This window comes from Myxocyprinus asiaticus, chromosome 37 (assembly GCF_019703515.2).
Source record: "Myxocyprinus asiaticus isolate MX2 ecotype Aquarium Trade chromosome 37, UBuf_Myxa_2, whole genome shotgun sequence".
In the NCBI taxonomy this organism is placed as follows: Eukaryota; Metazoa; Chordata; class Actinopteri; order Cypriniformes; family Catostomidae; genus Myxocyprinus; species Myxocyprinus asiaticus.
In genome coordinates, this window is record NC_059380.1 from 12,493,748 (window position 1) to 12,504,670 (window position 10,923).

At 37.2% G+C, this 10,923-nt stretch overlaps 1 protein-coding gene across 1 annotated transcript in view; it reads right to left on the reverse strand.

Annotated features, from left to right (window-relative positions):
- adamts9 (ADAM metallopeptidase with thrombospondin type 1 motif, 9) overlaps positions 1 to 7,769 on the reverse strand; it is a 52,935-nt gene extending 45,166 nt beyond the window's left edge. The window contains exons 1-8 of the mRNA XM_051675445.1: positions 7,454 to 7,769; positions 6,741 to 7,120; positions 4,317 to 4,476; positions 2,017 to 2,306; positions 1,342 to 1,425; positions 1,073 to 1,197; positions 327 to 367; positions 57 to 162 (exon numbers count right to left, since the gene is read on the reverse strand). Of these exons, the coding sequence (XP_051531405.1) occupies positions 57 to 162; positions 327 to 367; positions 1,073 to 1,197; positions 1,342 to 1,425; positions 2,017 to 2,306; positions 4,317 to 4,476; positions 6,741 to 7,120; positions 7,454 to 7,553 (1,286 nt within the window). The 5' untranslated portion in view covers positions 7,554 to 7,769. The remainder of the gene's footprint in view (positions 1 to 56; positions 163 to 326; positions 368 to 1,072; positions 1,198 to 1,341; positions 1,426 to 2,016; positions 2,307 to 4,316; positions 4,477 to 6,740; positions 7,121 to 7,453) is intronic.
- Between the last annotated feature and the right edge of the window lie 3,154 nt (positions 7,770 to 10,923).

Below are 10,923 nucleotides of genomic sequence, written 5' to 3' on the forward strand. Positions count from 1 at the left end.
AATGTAAAAAGACTTTTTTTGAAAACTCTGTATAATATCATTCAGAGAGTACTCACACATGGCCAAGCTCATGAGCGATGGTGAAAGCTGTACTGAGTCCATTATCCTCATTAATACTGCAACTTCTGTAGGGATCACAAACCGTACCCAACTCAGCCAGACCTGAAAGTACATAACAGAACACTGTTATTAGATTTAAAACTGAAGACATACTGTTTAGCATAACTGTTCATCAACACAATCCTCATCATCATTGTCATCTTTAATAGGATCATAATCACAAGTCACAGAATTTTAACAAACTTTTTCACACAAACATGATTTACCTAAAGTGTCACACTTGTCCCGTGCTCGACAGATGTCCTGCCTAAAGAAAAATTAGGACATGCTTTATGAATTTAAGCAGTATCTGGATATAATTTCATCTTACATTTTTGTGTTATGCAAAAACCCTACATTCCCACCCTTGAAGACTTTGAACCCAAGATTCAGTTGTAGCTCAGTCATGTTTCTCAAAGAGCTTTCATTTAAATGTTGTTGGGCAGAACTGCTGTAGAGTTCCCATCTAATGATCTCATTAAAATTACATGACAGGGGCATCATTTTCGCAAAACTAAATAACGCTCTTCATTACACGTTTTGTTGCAGTTTCCCAGTGAAATGTCCAGTGAGGGGCGCCAAAAGCAAGTGTCGTAATCAGAAGAGGTTCTGAAGGTGAATATTTGATGGAAGTTTTAATGAGTAAAACGTACCTCCATAACCTAAAACTTTAACCTAAACCTAACCAATAGTGTCCTAAAAGCAAATGAGAGGTAAGCAAAACAAACATCCTTCCCTTAAACCAACACCTAAACCTAACCGATAGTGTTGTAAATGCAATTGCAACATGTAAGCACGTAAGCTCTTACCAGCTTTTGTTATAGTAAACGTTTGTTATAGTAACGTTCATTCTATGAGACTAGGTTGGAGAAGACATAGAACATTATGCAGTTAGACTTATGTTATTTTCTTAAAGTAACACACCTATGAACAATTAGACTGGGTAAATAAAAATCGAAACCATCGCAAAAACCTTGTGATCAGGATGGCGGTGTCGTGATGTGAGTGGTGGTTGTCATCTGGATGATTCTGACTCTGCTGCCATATGCAGAAGTTTTTCAAAGTGGCCTGTGCATTAAAAGAGATAGTGGGACCATCCTAGAGAAGAATAGAGACATAGAAGATACTAAAACATATACATTAACTCTTACGGAACTAATCAAGGCTTGACTGCAATGAACTACTCAGAGACTGAAAATCTACAGTACAACCAACATACACAGAAAAAAAAAAAACTCTTACCAGCTCATTCTTTATAATAACCAATTTCACAACAACAATGTTAATCAGATTTCCAATGCTGGGATCCTTATAGATGGAGGAAACCTGAGTGAGAGAATACAGACAATTGGAATTTCATTTTCAGCCACATTTGAACAAACCCCTTATACCTCTAAGATCTGTTTTCATTCTTGTTCATCAACGAATGTAATAGAAGTCAGGACACTAAAGAAGAAGGAAACATTTCTGACTCAAAATGTTTTGTTACATCTCTTGTCTTGGTTTTTGTGAGATAAATAAGTCCAATAAATGTAGACCTCTTCAGTCTGTTTTATTAAGTAGCGTTGAGAACATGATATTAGCCTTAGCTGTTGAAAAAATGTTTCTTGGCCATTGATATCTGGACTGTGCTGCCAGATTCTGCTGAGAATACAGCCTTTGCCAAGATCAAAATATAGGTCAACTAACCTCGCTGTGAGTTACAACTAAAAAGCATCTGAAGCATGACGTCTATGCGACATACTGTCCCTGATCTTCTTTGTTTTGTATTCACATTCATCAAATCTGTCAGACAAATTCACCCCATGCTGCTGATATGTCCTGTAAGAGCAAAATATCTGCTCACTGGAGCAGACCTAAAGCAGAGGCCACATGCCCATCAAAGCAGAGGACTATCGTTAACTGGGCGACACTTACGATTGACATCAGGGTAAGAATGTAATGCTGGAGGTTGCTTCCATGATGTTCCACCATTTTGCTGTCTGCCACAACCATGACTTCAACAAAACGGGGGTAGGAGAGGAAACGCTTTGATCTCCGGTGTGGCTTGGAGTCACTGCTTTCATTAGCAGAGCTGTGCTTGTTTTCTGTAGAGGGGAATGGGGCAGAGAAGAGCCTGGAATTAAGAGTCTCCAGGTCAGACAGCATGCTCAAGGGCAACTGCCTCTTCAGCTTGTTCCTGTGTCTTCTCTGTGGCTCGATATGTCCTGCAATGGAGATGCAAGGATAACAATGCATGTTGAGAAATATAGTGAAACAATTCTATGATATACAGTAATCTGCTCTTTATATATGAATAGGCAACAAGCAGGAAACTAGCCATCATGATCTATGGGTCTGATCATCTAAAAGACAAGTCCATGTGGGTAACTATCTCCCTCACAGTAATACAAAATGAAGTCCAATGATAACCAGCAAGTGATTATGAATCCAAACAACAGGTAGCAGGGTTTATTGTAATCTATATAAGACGAAAAGGTGGACTGTAGGGAGATTTGAGTGTCTATCTCATCTGGAGTGAAGACTCATCACTAGAAAGTCAAGCCTTTGGTTACAGAATAGGTTGAGGGGTTTACTGTGTATAATTTCAATGACAATTTAAATACAATAACAGTAAAGTCTTATTTTCAAAAAGCTTTAAACAGGCCAAAAATAAAGCATTACTGACACCAAATAATGGGCATTGTTCATGCAGAAAAGTAAACAGTGTTTTCTGAATCAAAAGAAACCTAGAGGCCACAATAGACTTTTCATTAAAAATCTTGCTATCTTGAAAAACTTCTTGGCCCAGCATTTTTGGGGGAAAAACATTTCCTTTACTTTACATACCAGAGGGGTAGCACAAAAAACAAAGACGTTGTTGAGTGCGATCTTGCATTACATTAGCCTAATCAAATTATATTTTTGTAACAATGAATTTCCAAACATATAAAGGTGGCATTACTTTGCCACAATGCAGTTCACCACGTGGCTTACATGCTATTGAGCCTCTTGAGGTTCCTTATCTTTAAGCCACAGGAAGTGCAAGAGTCAACAGGATTTTGTGTCAGTAAACTAAGATTGGCTTGATTCCAAGAATTTCCAGAATTATTTTTCCTGTTCCACTGACTTCTACTCAATGACATTTATTTTGAAAATAGAAAAGCACAGGATGTAAAACATACCATGGATAGTCCTATGAATATACAGCATGAATGTCAATGATAGCATGCCTATTTCAGTCCCAGGTTAGGGGTAGATTTTCTTAACAAGCAAATAGGGAAATGTGTTTCAAAGGGAATTATGTCTCCTCATAGGAATACTCAGATGAAAGTAGCACATACACACTTAAAACTGTGTAAGTGAATGGTGAGTTATGTGTTAAGATCATGCCAATTGCAAGTGCAATAATTGGCTTTCATTAAAGGAATATTCACCCAAAAAAAAATCTCTCATCATTTACTTACCCTCATGCCATCCCAGATGTGTACAGTATGACTTCCTTTCTTCTGCTAAACACAAACAATGATTTTTTAGAAGAATATCTCAGCTCTGTAGGTCCATTCAATGCAAGTGAATGGTGGCCAGAACTTTGAATCTCCAAAAAGCCCGTTAAGGCAGCATAAAGTAATCCATACAACTCCAGTGGTTTAATCCATGTCTTTTGAAGCGAACCAATCAGTTTTGGGTGAAAAAAGTCCAAAATCCAATTACCTTTTTACTATTAATCTTGATATCTGCAGTCTCCTTGATGATCATGATTTCAAGCTTGATTACACTCCCTAGCACCATCTAGCGCTCTGCGAATGCATCAAGAACTAAGATGAGTAATCAAGCTTGAAATTATGATTGTTCTCACACAAAACTGACTGGATTGCTTCTGAACACATGGATTAAACCAATGGAGTTTCTGGATTACTTTTATGCTGTCTTTATGTGTTTTGGAAGCTTCAAAGTTTTGGTAATCATTCACATTGCATTGTGTGGATCTACACAACTGAGATATTCTCTTAAAAATCTTAATTTGTGTTCTGCAGAAGATAGAAAGTCATACACATCTGGGATGACATGACGTGGGTGAGTAAATGAAGAAAGAACTTAAATTTTTGGGTGAACAGTTCCTTTAATATTTTAAATAAAACTGCTGTTAGTCTCTCTTGCTAAGCTTCCCAAATAAACTAAATATCTATATATCTAAATATGAGACTTAAGGTGTTCTAAGATCTCACATTCCTTACCTGAAGTTTCACATGCAGTTGAATCTTCTAAAGTCCTCTTTAAGGGATCTTTTCTGTACACAATATGAGGTTTGGTGTGTTCTTCTTCATAATGTTCACCATTGTAGCTATGAAGAGGCTCTACAAAATATTCCCCTTCCGGTGACCTGAAAGTGCCAAGCTAAAAACAACAACAACAACAATCTTTAAAACAGTGTATGGTCACGGAGATCTATAGACTCATTCCATGTGTGGTTGTAAACTGCCCTTACAACCTCCCACAAAGATTTCATGTATAAACCCTGTACAAAGTGGTGGATGAAGTGATAAAATAAACACACATTGCACATATATTACCAGTAATGTACTTACCCCTGGAGGGTAATTTATGGAGAATGTCCATGATACTGTAACTATCAGAACATTCCGCTACATTTCCAATCCAAAACGTTTTGAGATGCGAATAGTTTAAAGCCAGCTAGGAGCACATTAAATGCCCCACAGATTTTAAGCTGGTTATTGCATTATATAAAACAGCTTTTACATGAATTATTTGTAAACACTGGAGCATGATGGGCGCTCTGTACCGGCCAGTGAGCAAAACAATAATTATTACAATTTCTAATAAAAGTGAGTGGTGACTAAGGCTGTCATTCTGCCTAACGTCTCCATTTTTGCGTTCCACAGAAAAAAAGAAGTCTGAAGTGTTTGGAACAGCATAAAGGGCGAGTGAATAATGACAGAATGATAACTTTTGGCTGTACTATCTCTTTAATAACATCTGTTCAATATGAAGAAATCGGTTTGATGAAAGCCTACAGGGTACAGCTTTAGTGACAGCACATTTCAGAGCAAGAACGACACAGTGTCTTGTAAAAAACCATTTATGAGATAGATAACACCGAAACGGAGGTAAGAAAATGCTCTTAGGAAGCGTAACAGTGAGGGTTAGTATTATATTAAGGGGTTGTGTTCTATACAATATGGCTATCGAAAACTTAGTTTAGTCTATATGTGTCCTCTCTGCCAATATCCAATCACTCGACTTTAGAGCTGTGAGAAACGGCGAGATGTAGTAGCCCAGACTCACGTTCCCATCAACAGATGACATCTGAATCCCATACATGGACCTCCGTTGACGTCAGCACACGACTGCCGCTTCTACCACAGATGATTGTGCGTCATTGAGCTCATTTCTGAGCGCAATTTGGTATGATTTGTGATCTAATGTCCCACCGGGGGAAAAAAGACCTTCAACGGCTTAAACCCGCCTCGAGACACCTGCGTACTGTTTTATTCGTTGCGCTGCGTCAAGCTTTATTTTTACCGCAAGGACGCGTTCGGTGTGAACGGCCCTTAAGGGAATATCACAACTTTCACCCATACACTCAAAACAATATGTCAGCCTAATTTTAAGATTTACGCATTTCAATTTCATAAAATTCATTGCATTAAATTGAATTGAGTAATATTTATAAAAGTAAATGAATAAAACTTTTAGTTTTATAAATTTAATGTTGTTAAAGATTAGCCTACTCAATTCAATTTGATGGAATTTTGTTATGAAATAGAAATTAGTAAATCTTAAAAATGGGCTAGAATATTTTTTGGGTGTATTCAAGTGTGATTAAAGTGCGTATGAAAGTATCACATGAATATGCAAACTAAATAATAATAATAATAATAATAATTATTATTATTATTATTATTATTATTATTATTATATATATAAAAGTTTTGAAACACTTGACTGAAATGTTTCTCATGATCTTAAAAATCTTTTGATCTGAAGGTGTATGCTTAAATATTTGAAATTAGTTTTGTAGACAAAAATATAATTGTGCCACCATATTAATTTATTTCATTATAAAACTGTATGTAAATGTAAAAAAAAAAAAAAAAAAAAAAAAAAAAAAGTTTTGAAATTGATGACTTGGACCAAATAATAAAGAAAAGCAGCCAATAAGTGCCAAGCATAGATGGGAACTCCTTCAATACTGTTTAAAAAGCATCCCAGGGTGATACCTCAAGAAGTTGGTTGAGAAAATGTCAAGAGTATATGTCTGCAAATTCTAGGCAAAGGGTGACTACTTTGAAGATGCTAAAATATAACACAGTTTTGATTTATTTTGGACTTTGTTTAGTCACAACATAATTCCCATAGTTCCATTTATGTTATTCCATAGTTTTAATGACTTTACTATTATTCTAAAATGTGAAAAAAAAAAAAAAAAAAAAAAAAATATATATATATATATATATATATATATATATATATATATATATATATATATATATATATATATATATATATATATATAATAAAGAAAGTGTTTCAAAACTTTTGACCGATACTTTGAAGGATTGTAATGCCTACTGCGGCTTGTCCTATTGCACAAAATATACGAACTGCTATTGATTTAATATTGATCATTATGAACTCACCAATCCGGAGCAAAGGCTGATTACTGCAGTATGTTGCTGTCCAGCGTTCACATGTCCTTTGTAAAAGCAGTGCTGATACTCCGTGTTCTCCTCCCCCTGCTTTGAATTACGACTTTCGCTGGATGCTCCGAGTACAGTGACAGTGTAAACTGGCGCAATAAATCCCGACTCGAGAGTAAGGTTAAGGTAATAGTCCTGCCCAAATGCAGATATTTGATAATAGACGTGCGGCGAGGGCCAATGATGGGAGATGTTGCCGGTTACTGGGTCGGTACTCCGCTTTCTCCTTTTGAAGTGCACGCCCGTTGGCAGTTTGTCACCGGCTTCGTTAACTCTGGCCGGAGTTACAATCTCATACGCGCCAAACTCCGGTAATTTTACTGTGGACGAGAACAGAGATTGCACATAGTAACATGCAGTAGCTTAAGTTTTTTAATGATGCTATTACAAATTCCATTTGCTATAATGAACTAACTGTGGCTTTATTCAAACAGGCTCCAGAATTCAAGACAAATCAGGTGTATGTCAGTTGTCGTGACTTTTGAAACCATCAAATAACAAAGTTACTCGCTGAAGGCTCCTCAGAGAATAGCCTAGGCTATTATGCGCTTATCTGAACCATGCAAGCAAAATTCATTCATTCTCCGCGCCTCTAGAGTTGAATGAAAGAGCTATAAGATCATGAAAAAAAAATAAATTAAAAAAAATCGTACCTTTCTCTGAACCTCGCGGTCTTTCATTAGATGCTATTGCATTCATAAAATCAGAGCTTAATAATAAAAAGCCTAGACCCCAATAAATCATCAGAAACATGACTGTCTACTTTAAGAAGAATAAATGCAGGCAAGCCCCGAATACAGTAGTCCCCTATGGCTTGGATCCGCGCTCAGCCGGGCTTTCTGGCGCACGGTTGCAACATCCAAAGCTTTTCTCCTTCACTTTACAGAAGTGACTTCCATGTCGCTCCCACGCGCTCGGTCAGTGCGGCTTGTCGGAGCTCTCGGTTTGCATACATAATACTAGAAAGGGGGTCGATGCAACTGCGGTGGTCTTCAGTTTGCTGATTACTTTAGTCGAGACTTGGGCGTACTCTAAAAAGACACCCCTCTCTCAGAAAGCCACTCCTGCCATGTGTCGCAAATGTAGCGTTCAGACTAAACTTCATTTCAGTATCAATGAACATGTAATTCAAGTTCCAACTTATGATTGTAAATTTAGATTGCATTTACACAAGTACTTCGTTGCCTCTCTCCAAACTGAATTCTTCTGTTTGACTCATTTGAAACACTGTACTCGCATTAATGCACACCGCTTTAAGTCATTAAATAAGGTGTAATTTTCTACATTTAACCTTAGAGGAGCTTTGTAATTTTGAACTTGAACTTTCTATTATGGCAAGGAATTATAAACATATACATTAATATACATTAATGGTTAAGTCCAGTGAGGTTTCCTTGTATACATTTTGCACTTTTTAGTCTATATTTTAAGTATTTGTATCCGTCTAAAATTGTGCCTGTAATATCACAAATGCTGTGCAATTAAATGCTTTAACTGTTTTGTTTGCTGGTTATTTTGTCACTGGCGCCAACGTATTATTATTATTAATATTTTTTAAAGCAAGTGTGGTCGTGCAAGTGCACACCAAACAATCACCTACCCTGCTGAAAAAAAAAAAAAAATGCTAAAACCAGGCTAAGCTGCTTGACAGGTCTTGGCTGGTTTAAGCTGATCTCCCAGCAGGGCGGGTAACCAGGGTGGGCAATAGTTTCCCTCATTCCGCTGTCCTAACAGGAAAGATGGGCATGGTCATTTCACCATCCGACCGGGGTGGTGGGCATCAGAAGTTACTGGGGTGCACAAGGACAATGTATGTGTGTGTGTGTGTGTGTGTGTGTGTGTGTGTGTGGTGGGGGTGGGGGGCGGGGCGGGGGGGGGGTATACCAGGAAACCAGCTTTGGCTGGTTTTAGTTGTTTTTTCCCTTGCAGTGTAATCAGAAATGCCCTCACAAATGTCTTTGTGGAAACTTCAATCCATGTTCACCAAATAACCCAATGCTGCAAGTTTATTGTTCGCAGTTTCCACTGTACAGATAGGCTAGAGTACAAATAAAAGCCTCCCCCAGCAGTCTGCAGTCATAAATCCAGTATTATATTCTATAGTAGACTAGTAAACCATTCACTGAACTTCAGATGTTGACTCTGATGTCACTGGGACTTTGTTTTCAAGCATGGTGCTGAAATGTTTATTTTTAATAATTCTCAAAAATGTATGTTTTTTCGCTCTGTTTGCATTGACCAGGACTTGCATGTCTAAAAGAATCTTGAGAAGACTTTGGTAAGCTGCCTTTAAAGCACGGAGTGTGCAGTAAAACATCATGTGGCAATATACAGTGCTTCTTACATCCAAGAACACTTCCAGAAGGAATTATGGTCACACTTTATATTAGGTGGCCTTAACTACTATGTACTAATATTAAATACATACAAGACTATGTATTTACTGTGTAACTACATGTTGTTCTGTAAAACGTCCACATTTGTTGCTACTGAGGTTGAGGTACGGGTAGGTTTACGAGTAAGGGTAGGGTTAGGTTTAGGGTTAGGGGTTAGATTTAGGTTTTGGGGTAAGGGTTGGGTTAGGGGTAAAGTTAACAGTGTAACTACAAATGTAATTAAATGTATTTTAACATTTAAGAAGTATTTTAAATGTAATTACAATACAACAACATGTATGTACATAATAAGTACATTGTATCAAATGGTTAAGTACATAGTAATTAAGGCCACCTAATATAGAGTGGGTCCAGAATTTTTTTTTTACAGTTACCTTCTCAGAAGTGACTGTAAACCTGCCATTTCATGGGATTCATTGGGTAATAGATTTGGGCAGAGCAGAAAGGGTAATTTTGCAGGATAGTTACAGCTATGTTTTAGCTTTAGAGACAAAAAAGAGTGACAAACCTATCTTTGATTTCCTTGTTGATGAATTTTACTCTGAATCTAATTGCAGCATCTGAAAGATTTCCAAATGGATGAATTGCTGAAAAGTATGAATGAGGGAGAGAGAGGCTGACTGTAGTGTTTTAAATCCTGTATCAAGAATGATCTCAAGTAAGAGTAAACTTCACTTCCTCTTGACTTTGATGAAATTATAAGTATAAAGTTTGAATGGAGGATGAAAGTTGGCTTAAGTATTCAAAGCAGTATAAGGCTGAGTCATTGATTGTCCCTGCATCACTGTGCCAAACCTTTCCTCACCACCAACTGGCAATCAGACATAACTTCTGGATGTCTAGGTTATGGATTTTTTGTTTTCCCACTATCAAACTTGATTTATATATATATATATTATATATATATATAGGGCTGGGTTTCAAAGAGAAATTGATCAGGTTCATTAGAGTGCATTGTCATGGGGTGCTATGTTACATTCAGTAACCTGACTGTGCACATAAGCCCTGACTTTTATATTTATCATAGACAAAACATTGCAGATAGGTCATAGTCTATTACCACAGTGGTCTCTGGATTTTGCACTTGGTCAAAATCCAGAATAGATTCCCACAATCCTGCATTACAAAAAAAGTGCCTTTTTCTTGGGAAAGATCTCAAAATAGAAAAGGGGTGCATTTCTGGGTGTAGGAATATGCCTATTTTAGCTTCTTGGTTTTCATTTGGTGCTAGGCTAAATGCAATTGCTCTCTCTTTAGAATTCCTGAATCTCGTATTACCTTGTAGTATGTGTGGGTGTTTGTGTTGTAATAAGCTTTTAAATATTAAATGCAAAGCCAGGCAGGTCAGAGTGCTGATGGAGCTAAACTGAACATTAGGTCTGGACACTTTCCAAGATCTTAAGCAGCTGCATGGGGTCTTTTCCAAATCCAAGCACTTTCCAAATTTTTATACTGCTTCATGGAATGACAACATTGCACTTTTAGCCAAGCAGGGATCCATCAAGATGTGTAAACAGAGATTAGACAGGAGAGATATAGACTGATGAAACTTGTTAAGGTTGAAAGGGTGACCTTCAAATTCTAAACCAGTGTTGAACCATGCCACTTTGTTGAAGGCCATGTAACAAAACCCAAATGTGTTCCAAAAACATTTCTGCTCTTCCACAAAGTCTTTTGTTTAGATGTGCTGTTAACCATGGCTGTTAACCATGGCCTCACCCTGTGAG